This window comes from Arachis ipaensis, chromosome B10, assembly GCF_000816755.2.
Source record: "Arachis ipaensis cultivar K30076 chromosome B10, Araip1.1, whole genome shotgun sequence".
Lineage (NCBI taxonomy): Eukaryota > Viridiplantae > Streptophyta > Magnoliopsida > Fabales > Fabaceae > Arachis > Arachis ipaensis.
In genome coordinates this window covers 13,929,695-13,943,043 of record NC_029794.2, presented here as the reverse complement: position 1 = coordinate 13,943,043, position 13,349 = coordinate 13,929,695, and the positions used below count along the sequence as shown (strand labels likewise).

At 34.9% G+C, this 13,349-nt stretch overlaps 3 protein-coding genes across 5 annotated transcripts in view; 2 read left to right on the top strand and 1 right to left on the bottom strand.

The window, feature by feature from the left end:
- LOC107622430 (lysine histidine transporter 2) overlaps positions 1-1,852 on the top strand; it is a 39,897-nt gene extending 38,045 nt beyond the window's left edge. Inside the window, exons 3-8 of the mRNA XM_021113518.1 lie at positions 262-648; positions 720-1,113; positions 1,195-1,300; positions 1,395-1,486; positions 1,529-1,597; positions 1,699-1,852. Of these exons, the coding sequence (XP_020969177.1) occupies positions 262-648; positions 720-1,113; positions 1,195-1,300; positions 1,395-1,486; positions 1,529-1,597; positions 1,699-1,797 (1,147 nt within the window). The 3' untranslated portion in view covers positions 1,798-1,852. The remainder of the gene's footprint in view (positions 1-261; positions 649-719; positions 1,114-1,194; positions 1,301-1,394; positions 1,487-1,528; positions 1,598-1,698) is intronic.
- LOC107622428 (DNA polymerase alpha subunit B) lies at positions 4,099-9,888 on the top strand. Of its 2 annotated transcripts, XM_016324307.2 has the most exons (17): positions 4,099-4,437; positions 4,573-4,648; positions 4,961-5,092; positions 5,538-5,895; positions 5,971-6,066; positions 6,287-6,366; positions 6,590-6,665; positions 6,761-6,937; positions 7,274-7,378; positions 7,475-7,570; positions 7,656-7,748; positions 7,862-7,900; positions 8,016-8,057; positions 8,342-8,472; positions 8,550-8,676; positions 8,800-8,980; positions 9,256-9,888. In XM_016324307.2, the coding sequence occupies exons 1-16, from the start codon at positions 4,362-4,364 to the stop codon at positions 8,950-8,952; spliced, it is 1,857 nt and encodes a 618-aa protein (XP_016179793.1). In that variant the 5' UTR covers positions 4,099-4,361; the 3' UTR covers positions 8,953-8,980; positions 9,256-9,888. The 2 variants fall into 2 exon arrangements, with proteins under 2 accessions (XP_016179793.1, XP_016179792.1); XM_016324306.2 differs by having other exon boundaries at positions 8,800-9,427.
- LOC107622429 (3-oxoacyl-[acyl-carrier-protein] reductase 4) lies at positions 9,615-13,128 on the bottom strand. Of its 2 annotated transcripts, XM_016324308.2 has the most exons (11): positions 12,553-13,119; positions 12,336-12,478; positions 11,883-11,936; positions 11,316-11,396; positions 11,196-11,241; positions 11,027-11,121; positions 10,913-10,945; positions 10,605-10,739; positions 10,421-10,514; positions 10,262-10,344; positions 9,615-10,037 (listed from the first exon to the last, which is right to left on the bottom strand). In XM_016324308.2, exons 1-11 carry the CDS (start codon positions 12,725-12,727, stop codon positions 10,005-10,007), a joined length of 972 nt encoding a protein of 323 aa, XP_016179794.1. In that variant the 5' UTR covers positions 12,728-13,119; the 3' UTR covers positions 9,615-10,004. The 2 variants fall into 2 exon arrangements, with proteins under 2 accessions (XP_016179794.1, XP_020970576.1); XM_021114917.1 differs by lacking the exon at positions 10,605-10,739 and having other exon boundaries at positions 12,553-13,128.

The following is a 13,349-nucleotide window of genomic DNA, read 5'->3' as shown; positions in this document are numbered from 1 at the left end:
TAGATTTTTGGTCAAATTTTATTATTTTATATTAAAATATCTTAACTTAATCCATTGTTTTAAAGTCACTCTGGCTTCTGGATATTCCAACATGACGATTCATATGCATTGAATTGAAGAAGATAAAGATAAGAATATTGTAAAATGGCTTTGTTTAATTTATTTGAATACTAAAAAGTTTTCGCCAATTATTATATATATCTATAATGTTGTTGTTATGTTATTTATTTGAAATGAATTTTTAATATAAAAAAAAAACAGGGGTGCTGGTGTTACAGTGATGATCCTGTCATGGATAATCACACTATACACGCTATGGCAAATGGTTGAGATGCACGAAATGGTACCTGGGGGAAAGAGAAACGACAGGTATCATCAGTTGGGACAAGAAGCTTTCGGAGAAAAGCTTGGTCTGTGGATTGTGGTTCCTCAACAACTGCTTGTTGAAGTTGGTACATGCATTGTATACATGGTCACTGGAGGCAAATCTTTGAAAAAAGTTCATGAAACCTTTTGTCCTGATTGTAAACAAATCAGAACCACTTATTGGATCATGGTGTTTGCTTCTGTAAACTTTGTGCTTGCACAAATTCCTAACTTTAACTCTATTTCCGCTATCTCTGCTGGTGCAGCCGTCATGTCTCTCAGGTAAGCATGAATTTCGCCACAACATATAAAATATGTTATGAGAATTTCACTTAATGTTGTTTTTGGAGCAGTTACTCAACAATCGCTTGGGCTGCGTCTATCAAGAAAGGGATTTCAAAGGACATAGACTATACTGTAAAAATGAATAGCACGAGCGATGGTGTGTTCAATTTCTTCTCTGCATTGGGAGATGTGGCATTTGCATACGCAGGCCACAATGTGGTTCTTGAAATCCAAGCTACAATGCCTTCAACTGCGGAGAAACCTTCTAAGATACCAATGTGGAGAGGGTGTGTTTTGGCATACATTGGAGTTGCATTATGCTACTTCCCTGTTGCCTTTATTGGGTACTACATGTTTGGAAATTCTGTGGATGATAACATCCTCATCACACTCCAACGCCCTGCTTGGCTTATTGGCATTGCTAACTTGTTTGTTGTCATCCATGTTGTTGGAGGCTACCAGGTCGCTTTTCACTTTCAACTTTCAGGGTCACACTTTACTCCTTTTATTACTTCATTTTTATAACTAATTTTTGTAAAACAGGTATTTGCAATGCCAGTGTTTGATATGATTGAAACCTTCTTGGTTACACGCTTGAATTTCTCACCTTCTACTACCCTGCGATTCACAACTCGCTTTCTATATGTTGGTATGTTCTTCATTTATCACTTTGATTTGGAATGGCTTCTATTGCCTTCTACCAACAAAACTCCAACTTTTCTAATTCTATATATATTGTGCAGCAATTACAATGTTCATAGGAATTTGTGTCCCATTTTTTGGGTCTCTTCTTGGATTTCTTGGTGGATTCGCATTTGCTCCCACCTCTTATTATTAACTTATTATTGGTCTTATTTAATTTTATGGCTACTTGCAGCTACCATGCATCATATGGCTTAAGCTCAAGAAACCTAAAAAATATGGCTTGTCTTGGACGATTAATTGGGTAAATTTATTTGTATTTAACTATTAATAAGTTTATCTTCAATTTGAAAAATTATTCGTGAGGATACTAACTAATTTTGTTCCTTCATCCTTGAATTTCAGATATGTATTATTATTGGAATATTGATAATGACACTATCTCCTATTGGTGCATTGAGGAATATCATTATGTCAGCCAAGGATTACAAATTTTTCTCATGAGCTTTAAGGAATGATTATTCTGTTATTGGGTTCAAAGTTGGTTGATGGGAGAATGCAAAAAAGAAAAGGAATTAAGCACTTTTGAGGCACTGTGCAAAGATGAATTCTTCATATGATCAATAAATTTTTATGAAATATATATATAAATATATATATATATATAGCACTTTTGAGGCACTGTGCAAAGATGAATTCTTGATATGATCAATAAATTTTTATGAAATATATATATATAAGACATTGCATTGTTTTGCCTAGCCTTGTAAAAATATGTCTTTATAAATTTAAGGTCTAGCTTTAATTTAGTAGGATTTTATTTTGCCTTATAATCAAGTGCACATATATTACAGAGAGTTTATTAGACAGTCAAGTGCTTTAATGAATTTATTAATATTGGTGTACGCCAATATTTATTTCTTCTAAAATTTGGAAGAAAAAGAGAATGTGATAAATCAATTCATCTTGAACATTTGTGAATTTAGTCTGTACTTTGTTTAAATAAAGAATCAACTACCTATGTTTGAATCTCTCTAGTAAAAATGTTTATGGTGCAATTTTTTCATAAATTAAACTGAAACTAAACTAAACTTTTTTAAATGACTTAAAAATTGCAACAAATTACTTTCTCACTTAGCAAATAGGTTTTAAATAAGTTTATATCATAAGACACTAATTTTTTGATGGATCATTGGGTTCCTGGTGGTATAGATAGCTTAAAGGATTTTCCAACGGAGAATTCACCATAAAATCGGCCTATAAGTTAATTTTTTGGAGGACCTGAGAACTGCTGTTTTTAGAATGGTTTTGCTAAGAAATCAATTAAGAGAATAGCTAGTTAGAATTAACTAGTTGATAAATAAGAGATCTGTTATTAAAAAAAAAATTAACTCTACTATTTTAATTTATAAAAAAATGACTTGAGTTGACTTATATTGTATTTAGACTTTTTCATTTGAGAAAGTCTGGAAGTTAGTTGGCTGACAAATACTTTGTTATTTTGGGCGTTATTTCCGCAGTTTATAATTAAAAAAAGGTTTAAATCAATTTAAAAAAATAAAACTAATTTTAATTTTAAAAACTAGTGTAAACTGTTTTATATAAAAAAAAAATTATGTTAGATCGATTGTAAAATCGGTAAAAGCAGACGAGAAGGGAGTTAAACCATTCTTTACTTCTTTTTAAGATCTGAAACAAAAACTTAAATGCTTGTCAAGTTTATGGACTTGTATGCAGCGAAGTATATTAGCGTTAACATCTGGAAGGCTTTGTTCAAAGTTCTCTAAACCAGATTTTGAGATACCGATTTTGTTAAAAAAAATTTCGAGATCTTGATAGAATTCAGATAATTTTAAAATTATTAATTCTTAAAATGTGCATAGATAAAATTATTGAAGAAGATGCAGGTCTGGACCAAGTCAAAGTTTGGAGGAGTTGCAAGTTGAGGATCCATGTTACTTCTGACATATGCGAAATGGCCACATGAGTTACGTCACCCACGACATGAAGCCTCCAACTCTAGTGTAATATATACGAAATGGAAGAAAACGTATATTTTTTCACTCACTTTTCTTTCACCCCTAACCTTCTTTAGCATATAAAAAATAATAAGCAGTAAAAATAACACATATAAAAATATTAATATAAGTTAGCAAAGATTTTAGACATATTTTAATAGGTTTGAACATAAATTATTTGAATAGTTTTAACTTTATTGATAGATAATGTTTCCTTTATCTTAAAAGTCTGTTGAGATCTATTTTTTAGATGAGATAAAGATGGTACGAGAATAGATCTCTTTTTTTAAAATGAACCTCTTATCTTTTTTTTTTTAACTAAAGATCAGAAACTGAAATTTACGACTTCTTAGATGAGTATGGAAAGATTATGCCATCTGAGTTATAACTCATTGGCACAAACCTCTTATCCTTATTGAACCTGACTTTATCTATTGAATCAGAGTATCAACAATTAGCAATTTTAAAATATACGGAAAAAAGCATAGCAAATTAGCAATTTTTTTTTTTGGTTTTTCACGGTATCCCCCAGTTCGGCAAGCCAAGGACTAATCCGCCGCGGTACTGAGCTCCATTTAAGGGTTTGCCGCTGGCCAATGGGTTGCTGCATGCACAAGGCGGGATTCGAACTCCCGACACTTGCTTAAGCGGACTAATGAGCTAACCACTAGACCAACCCAACATAGCAAATTAGCAATTTATCACTAATGAAAACAACATTTGGTCCTGAATTTATTTTTGTTAGATAAGTAAGGCTTCTCGTCACTCGTCAGATTAGACCAACAAAAAGGATGAAGCAAGTTTGTGCCCAAAAATTGGACTTGATTAATTTCAAAAAATTAAGTGAAGTTGCCAACAATAACCCAAGCCCATTACATCTCTCGGCTTAAGTCTTCAATCTTCAGTGTTCCATGTCCAAAAGAGGAAAATTTTCAGTGTTCGGATATTATATATAAACTCAACTGGCAAATTTCCCGCCAATTTGTTTCGCACTTCGTCAAATCAGAGAAAGAAACCAAACCCTAGACTCTAGAGAGAGGGAGAGAAGCCATGGAAGAGGAAATCAAGTCAGAATTCAGAAAAGCCGGGTTCAACCTTGAGGAAGAAGAAGAAATACTGAACAAGTGTAAGTAGTTCTTCTTTCTCGTTTGTTCCAATTCCTTTCTCTCGATTATTGAAGAGTAGAGAAAAAAAAAACGAAGAAGAAGAAGAAGAAAGAAAAAGCGTTGAATGTGCTAATGTATGTAGCATATGCTTGCAGGTATGACTTTCTGCATCAACTACAGCCTCAGCCCTGCAGATCTCGTCTCAAACTGGGAGGTTTATTACCTCAACAGGTTTTTGCGCTCTCTCTCTACTGTTATATTTGAAGCTAAAGCTGTGTGTTTGGTAATTAGATTAATTTTAGAATGAACTTTCAATATATATATATTTTTAAGTTTAATTGTCAAAACTTGTTTCAATTTTTGAATTATTCTCTGCACTTTTTTGAATTTCTGAGTTTATGAAGGATACACTCTGCTGCGTTGCTAATGGTTCCACAGAAAAAAACAGTGCATTGTTTTATAAAATATCTGAAATGAAAATTGTGGTAATTCTACTTTATGGCTTAATTCTTCTCTTTCTCTCTATCTCTCTCAATCCGACAGACAACTGAATGAGCCAACAGTGCAAAATGCTGAAATGGATGGCTTTTTGATGCACCTGCAGACTAACAAGAAAGAAGAAGTTATAAAGGAGGAATCTAATTTGCATAGTTACTCTATCAGAGATGTAGAAATGTAAGTACATCTTACTAAATTTACAATAAATTCGTGTGTGGTTTTCTTATGTGTTTTGCTTAATGATTGACTTGCTTTAACCGTAAAATTTATGCGGGGTGAGGGGAGGGTGGGATTTCAGCTTTATTTATTTAAGGGGGGTAAGAGCTTATTGTTTTATTTAGACCCAACCTTCTGCATAGTTTAAAATTTAAGTGCAAGTATTGTGGCTGCTGCATTCTTACAACTTCTGTTATTGGTCAGGTCCCTTCCCTTTATGTATTCATTAGAATTGTGTTTGCTCTTGTCTATCGCTTACACTGATTCTTGTTTGTTTTTATTTATCGTTATCTCCTGTTGGGTTGTGTAATAGCCTAATAAGTTATAAAGTGGACAAAACTGTTTGAATTGTATTTCAGAATTTCCGCTAAGCTACAGATATTTTCATAACAATCCTTCTTTGTAGGGTCTTAAATAATGATGATGATGCTAAGTTTAGTACTCCTGGGACTCCAACAAATAATGATGAACATCTTCGTTCACCTGCACACGAAGCAATGTCTCTAACACATGGGAATATTTTATCTTCTGGAAAACCAACTGAGCTGGTGACACCCTTTTCAAAGCGAACTGATAGGTTTGCTGTGAAATTTAGCATCAACACAGTGCCTGATATAGAGAATGAAATACAAGTGCCGAATCATGAGATCGATGAGGATGATGTTATTAGGAAAGTTATGCCTTGTAAAAGGTGTTCATTGGTGGTTCATGGATCAGGGCCTAAACGTGGTTGCAGATTCATGCATGATAGGACAGAGGATAGGGTATGATATATGGTCTATCTCTTAGATATTTGGCCTTGTTCATTGGTTTATTGAACTCTGATTTTGGTTGTTTAGATGAATGTAATAGAAAATCGAATTCGCAAACATACAAGGGCCCTTGTTGCTTCTGGGATTTATGGAGAACCAACAGACCCTACAATTGCTTCACAGGTATATTTAATGCATCTAACTATTTTACTGATGCATTTGCAGAATATTTCAAGACAAAATGTTCTTTGTAGTAGGCCTTTACAATCATTCGGAAGCTGTTACTTAATTGTATGATTGTCTGTTGGCTAATGAGATTATTTGCTATCTTGTTTAAACCTCTGTATCTACATTAAATCCTCCTTGCATGGGTCTGATAGTTTAAACTAATATACTTTATCAGAGAAGCATTTTTGCTGTCGGTATGGTTTGCTGTGATGCAGAAGGCCGTCTAAATGACAAGTCTGTCATGCTGCAGGGCAGGTAAATTGGCACTATATATCACCATATAGATAGTATTTATACAAGTATATTGTAACCTTGATATATCTAAATACTAGGTGTTGGATCTGTTAATGAACGAAATGGAGAAACAAAAGTCAGTCAACTGATCAATTCAGCTTGACCAAGAGTTTATGTTCACTACCATTTAGCTCTACAAACTTATCTACCATCATATATGGTCTATTTTCTGATATGTTGACAGTGTTGAACATTCTGGAGGAGAATGTGTTCGTCTGGACTTGCAACGCTTAAGCCATTTTTCAATTTTCCCTGGGCAGGTGAGTAATGGCATGGCAGGTTAAATTCAGGCTTTGAAAGTAAAAAATTGTGCTGGAATTATGGGTTATGAAACAAGGATCTCATCTTTTGATAGGTTGTTGGTATTGAAGGGCATAATCCTAGTGGGCATTGCTTAGTTGCATCTAAATTGGTAGATTCTATACCACCTACCTCTGTTGCTGATGATAAGGATTTGAATCCAGCAAAGAAGCTAGCTATTGATAAAAGTCAACCAATTGATATTACTTCTAAAAAGACAGAGTTGTCCATGGTATTTACTCTACTTGTTTCTTAGTCATTGAGCTCTGTTATAAAATTATATTATGCACTAGGTTCCATTTTTGGTATTTTGGTAAAATTTTACAGATTTTTACTATAGTTTATTTTTTAACAATGACAAATTACTAACATCTTAATTAGCCAGCCAAAGTATGGTTATAAGGCAGTCATGTGAAGCAAAACCTTGTAGCTGTTTATTTACTTGCATTTTGACGCATATTATAGATTTTAAAATATCTCATGTTCTTTTTAAAAATAATTTTGTGATAATATGAAGAATATTTCTCTTAATAATTTGTATTATACACATGCTCTTGGTGCTTAACAGATTATTGCAGCAGGCCCTTTTACAACAACAGACAATTTATTTTTTGAGCCCCTTGTAGAATTGTTAGCATATGCAAAGCGAAGACAGCCACAGTTACTCGTATTGGTAATACCACCTATGCATAATCTGCATCTTTTTAGTTTAGGTCCTAGATAATATGCAAACCTTGATTATTCGATCCTGCATACTGGACTATCTCAGTTGGGACCATTTGTTGATTCTGAACACTCCAACATTAAGAAAGGAACCGTTGACAGAACCTTTGATGAAATATTTCATAACGACATCCTGAGCAAGGTAATAATTCTTAACAGTAGACATTGTTTTTGGGAATTTTTATTTAGTTCTTTTCTAACCCCTTTGTATCACTTTTGGTATCCAGTTACAAGATTATGTAGAATGTATGGGTGCTGCTGCACGTGTTCTTCTTGTACCATCTATACGAGATGCGAACCATGATTTTGTTTTCCCTCAGGTACAGATAGAATTTAATCAACTAAGATATGGTGATTTTTGTTCACGATGCTAGTATATTTGTTTCCTTCAATCCCAAATCTAAATATTGAGATCGACTATTTCTTTATGCAGCCTGAACTGGATATCAATCTTCCTGATCTCAAATCTCAGGTAAATTATCTCGAAGCATTTGACAAAATAATCTTGGAACTGTTGCATGTACTTACAAAAATATCATTCACTATTAACATTGATGCTTACGTAATTATTCTATTCTATTATACAGATAATCAGTCTCACTAATCCTGGAATCTTTGAGGCAAACGAGGTATTGCATTGGTGATCTCATTTTATGACTTGGTAATTTATTGTGTTCTACTTCCCATGTTATACCTCTGGGCTTTAAAAATAAAAATTGACCGACACAAGATGCATATTTTGCAAATACATCTGCTGTACCACATAGTATGCTTTACTAAATTTCTTTTAGGTTTTATTATCCACTTACTGATTCTCTTGGCCAAATAGTGGAAGAAAAAATGTACAAGGTTTAGTTAATTGCTGTGTCTAGAGAGGAGCATGTAAGAGTTACCATTTGTTATTGCTTTTCAGGTCAAAGTTGGTTGCTGCAGTGTAGATATTCTCAAGCAGATCAGTGGGGAAGAGATATCACGAACTGCGCCAGATGGACAACCTACTGATCGCTTGAGTAGGCTTGCAAATCATATTCTTAGCCAGCAAAGGTGAGGTCTGATCTCCTGTGATTTTTTGCTTTCAGAAATCATCACAAACAGTTGACACCCTTTGATTTTTGGATTAGCTTTTATCCACTTTATCCGCCGGCAGAAGGTGTTCCTTTGGATTTTTCTCTTGCACCAGAAGCCCTTCAACTCCCGTTGGTTCCAGATCTTCTTATCTTGCCTTCGGATATCAAGTACTTTGTCAAGGTACACATGTTTTTTACCTTGTGCTTGTTACTTTTTCTCAATCCTTGACGGTGATTGAATTTTTGAGAATTAGGTGGTGGATACTAATTTCTGATGAAATAGACTTTATTCATTACTGCATAGGTGCTTAATGTGGGAAGTGAAGAGACAAACTGCAAGAAATGCATTGCTGTGAATCCAGGAAGACTAACAAAGGGAGAAGGAGGGGGTACTTTTGTAGAGCTTGATTATCGTGGTGGTTCCGACAAAATTAATGCATCAGTTATTGGCATATGAATAGTTTCGGAGCATCTGTAGTCAGGAGGTGCGCATTCGTAACAGCCCTTGAACTGTCGTTCATGCTCTGGAAAATTGCTTTCAGTGATGCATCTTAGCCTGTGTTTTGGAGTAACATGTGAAATTTATAGATATTGTTTTTATTTTTTGGCTAGGACTTAAATATTTAGAAAAGTTAGAATGCAGAATATGTAAACAGGCCCTCATGTTTCTTGAGTAAAAATTAGAATCCACTCTGAAACATTGTTAATGTGTAGCATTGCTGTTATGATTAACAATATACACTAGTTTAATTTTCTACAGGTATCCTGTATCCACTAGTAGAAGCAATCTTATTTTTGGCTCAGTCAGAATTTGAATTGATTCAAATGGTGACTCGCTTCATCACGGGGAAGTGTTCCTTTATGTATCATGAGTTGTACATAATTTTGCTGTGCATTGTTATATTATATTGAAAGTAACTCGGAATTCGTGACGTTATTGGTATTCATTGTTTTATATAAAACAATTTTATTATACTACGTGCCTTCCTCTGTAAGTATACTCTTGGAAATCAGGAAATGACATAGTAATGTATGTGCCTTTAAGCTTCACAGGAGCACTTGTGCAGTTGTAAATTAAGTTATGAAGAGAACAGCATATGCCAAATAGTTGCTTAGCTATAGCCACGAAACATCTTGTTTTATTTATCACTTCACGTATTAATTACGTGAACTAATTGTGTAAAATGCATAAATAAACTGGCTCCCTTAAAAGCAGGTCCAAAAGGAAGAGCTACTACTCGAAGCATGAGTTGCTTAAAATATAAAAGTTAAATTAAACCTATTTTGTTAAAATGACCAAAATGCAACCACACCCAAAATACAATCTGTTTCGAAGCTTGCCTGCACTACACCTTTGGTTTTGTCGAAAAGCTAAAATGAGATTTTAATAAAAGTCATCAGGTAGAGCAGGACTAGAGAAAAATCAGCATTAGAATTAACTATCACCGTACAACAGAAGTTGAAAGCCCTTTATTTGAACTCTGCACTTCAGTAGCTCTGGTTGCTGATTTACATCACCATACCTCCATCAATGGTGAACACCTGCAACACATTTAATAGCTTAACTGTAAGTGCCTAATTGGCTAGAAAAGAAATGAGGCTAAATAACACGTTACAGAACCTTCAAAAAATGATATGACAAGTTATTAGAGTATTTCATCAACAAATTTCAGTATGTCTTGAATTATATGTATTGCACTGAGAGGGTGACTAGTGTAATAAAGTAATTCTGCATTAGAAAGCAATAGGGAAATAGAATAAACTACCTGCCCAGTGATGTAACTAGCAGCAGGATTAAGAGCCAAAAATTCCACCAGCCCAGCAACTTCTTCTGGTTGACCATATCGCCCTGAATCCATGGTAGAAATTGTAAGTTAATAACACCAACTAATTAAAGCATCCATCGACATAGTTCCAGTGTTCACCTAATGGGATTGTCTCCAAAATCTTTTTCTCAATGTCTTCTCCTAGCTTTGCAGTCATATCAGATGCAATAAACCCTGGGGCAACTGCATTAACCTGGCAAGTAAAATCCGGTTTTAGTTCATTCCATCAACTGGCTATTTGCTCTTTGATATCAGGAAGAAATGCATAGATTTAAAGAAATACAGTGATGCTTCTGCTAGAATACTCCTTTGCAACAGTTTTTGTTAAGCCAATTACTCCGGCTTTTGCAGCACTATAATTGGCTTGTCCAACATTGCCAACCAGACCAACAACTGATGCAATATTGATTATCCTTCCCTGTGAAACACAGGTGGATTGATATATATGAAAATAAAGAGATTAGTGACCATTAGACAGCAAAAGACTGAATGCTAATTATTTCCAGTCTAGGAACAACAATCACTTAATTGGTTAATGATGCTGGAAGAATGCCAGAGATGGAATCAATTGGTTTATTAAGTGGATGTTACCTTCTTCTTCTTCATCATAATCTTAGCTGCAGCCTGCCCAAAAAAAATGTCAGATCCAATCCATAAAGAAAGCTAAATATATTTTAACTCCATTCAAATTATTAACTGACTTACCTGTGTGCAAAGAAAAACCCCTGTGAGATTTAGATCAATAACCTCCTGCCATTGAGATTTCTTCATTCTCATTAACAAACCATCTCTAGTAATTCCTGAATCCATAATATCTTATGAGTATGATATTTGAATACGAAAAGAAAAATGATAGCAGAAGAGCTTAAGGTACCTGCATTGTTTATCAGTACATCAACAGTTCCCCAAGCATCGGTCGCCTGCATATACGGAAGTCATGAAAGCAGCCAAGACAGAAAAATCTCAGCATAATAATTTGAGAATAGAAGCTTACAGCTTTAATCATGGATTCCACGTGAGCTTCATTGGAAACATCTCCCCCAAATGTAAGAGCTTGTCCACCAGATGCCTCGATCTAAAAGGTAATAGTCAAATAAATGCAGCCAAATCAATTGATATAACATAGTGAACAACATCTATAAATAATACAAACAAAAAAGAGCTGACTTCACAAATAAAATAAGAAGCAAATGTTCAAGCATGGGACAAATTAAACATTTTGTTCTAGTGGAAAGGAAAATGACACACATCAAACAAAAATGGAATAGAAAGACGAATTTTCACATTAGAAATTTACTGATAACACATTAACACTAACAAGTAGATTGAGAATTAAGCTATCTAATCTTATACATTATCGAGTTTTGTGCATTATTGCCAAAGAATTATGAAGAACATGTATGAAATGAAAGTAATTGCATAAGGTTTTGAATTATGCTTGCTAAAAAAGTATGCTTAATCACAGTTAACATGAAATCAACGGGTCAAAAACTATATAACAAAACAGCAACACTGCACAGAATAATATTGACAAAATGCTATAAAATGAGAGGTCTGGTACCTCCTTGGAAACCTCCTCAGCTTCCTTAGATGACCTTGCGTAGTTAACAAGCACCTGCAATACAAAGCCCAAATAATAACTGAGCATCAGGATCAAAAGTAAATCACATTAGCACAAAAGTAAATTAATTGAAAAGTAAACAAGTTTTAACCAAAGAACCACATCATCGAACACACACTGCACTGTTATCGACACAACAGATTTGTCTTCCTTTTAGTTTTGCTTGATTAAAGTTAAAAGAGAAATGTAATTGCCTACTTGAAGAAGCACAAGTAAGAGCATGATTTGCTGTTTTAATTTATTTCTAGAGACGTCTAGGAAGCTTCTATTATAACCTACGTTTAACTTAAAATATGTTAATCCAAATACACACCAAGTTTAAGCAACATTTGAAAGTTACAGACACAACACATAAAAGTCGCGAAAAATAGTCTTGAGTTTGCAAGGACTAACCTTGCAACCTGCTTTTCCCAATGCCAGCGCGATTGAACGGCCGATACCTCTGGAGGCTCCGGTGACCACCACAACCGGTGCTTCCACATTCTGAGACGCAACTGTTCCTGCCTCCTCAAGCGTAGCAACCTGCGCTCTCACACCTGCAGTTCAAATCAAACCAAAACTCAAAAACACAAATCGAAACACGCACACACACACACACAGAGATCAGTACCGGATAAGCGAAACGGAGCATTGGATCCGCAGCGGAGGCCTTGCGGGCGATAGAGCTTAGTCGGAATCGGAGACCATTGGCGGAGATGACCGATTTTGCAGTTATCGGCGGCGGCGGAGGAGGAGAAGTTGGCAGTTCGGAAGGCCACGCAGTTGGAAGCGGAGAGAGAAGCCATAACTGTTCTTCCGAGAAGGACGCGAGAATGGGAAATGAGAGAAGAAGCCAGAGAGAGAGAGAGAGAGAGAGAGATTGGTTTCTAAAGAGGGGGGATTCAGTTGGGTGTTAGTTAGCAGTGTTGGCAGTGTGTGTGAGCTTTGGGAGCTCCGGAGAGAGTGAGAGCTGTCGATGCAAACGAAGTGTGACTCTGTCTCTGACGTGTTTTTCGTGTTTAGGAGTCTGCGGAAGGATGTTAATTACCATTGGGTCCTGGTTAAATGCTCTATTATATCATGCTCAAGGCTAGCATGGATAAAAATGTAAATCCAGTGTTGTTGGTTTCAGGGAACTCGTATTGCTCTTTTCCTCATGTTGGTTGGGATGGAATAATTACGGAGAAGGAAAATTGAATAAAAGTTGTTACATCCGCCTACCCAAGCTCCGTGTCTGATCTACTGCCATGGTGAATAGGGGCGACAATAGGAAAGTTAAAGTAAGGTTTGAAGTCAATTTTATTTTTATTAGTGGTTGAGATTTTTATATAAATTTTATTTTATTTTATTTGTAAATTGAGAATATTTTAATTTTTGTTTTATCTTTTTTAATTTGTGAGTATTTAATTTGATTTGGGAGTTGTGAAA

What these genes read in the sequence shown, in the direction of transcription:
- LOC107622428 (XM_016324307.2), top strand. Translation starts at nt 4,362, where the DNA reads ATGGAAGAGGAAATCAAGTCAGAATTCAGAAAAGCCGGGTTCAACCTT. An exon ending in GAGGTTTATTACCTCAACAG is followed by an intron (nt 4,649 to 4,960) that starts GTTTTTGCGCTC and finishes TCAATCCGACAG; the next exon opens with ACAACTGAATGAGCCAACAG. An exon ending in GAATCTTTGAGGCAAACGAG is followed by an intron (nt 8,058 to 8,341) that starts GTATTGCATTGG and finishes ATTGCTTTTCAG; the next exon opens with GTCAAAGTTGGTTGCTGCAG.
- LOC107622429 (XM_016324308.2), bottom strand. Translation starts at nt 12,727, where the DNA reads ATGGCTTCTCTCTCCGCTTCCAACTGCGTGGCCTTCCGAACTGCCAAC. An exon ending in TGTACTGATAAACAATGCAG is followed by an intron (nt 11,122 to 11,195) that starts GTACCTTAAGCT and finishes TTATGGATTCAG; the next exon opens with GAATTACTAGAGATGGTTTG. An exon ending in TTTGGAGACAATCCCATTAG is followed by an intron (nt 10,345 to 10,420) that starts GTGAACACTGGA and finishes CCATGGATTCAG; the next exon opens with GGCGATATGGTCAACCAGAA.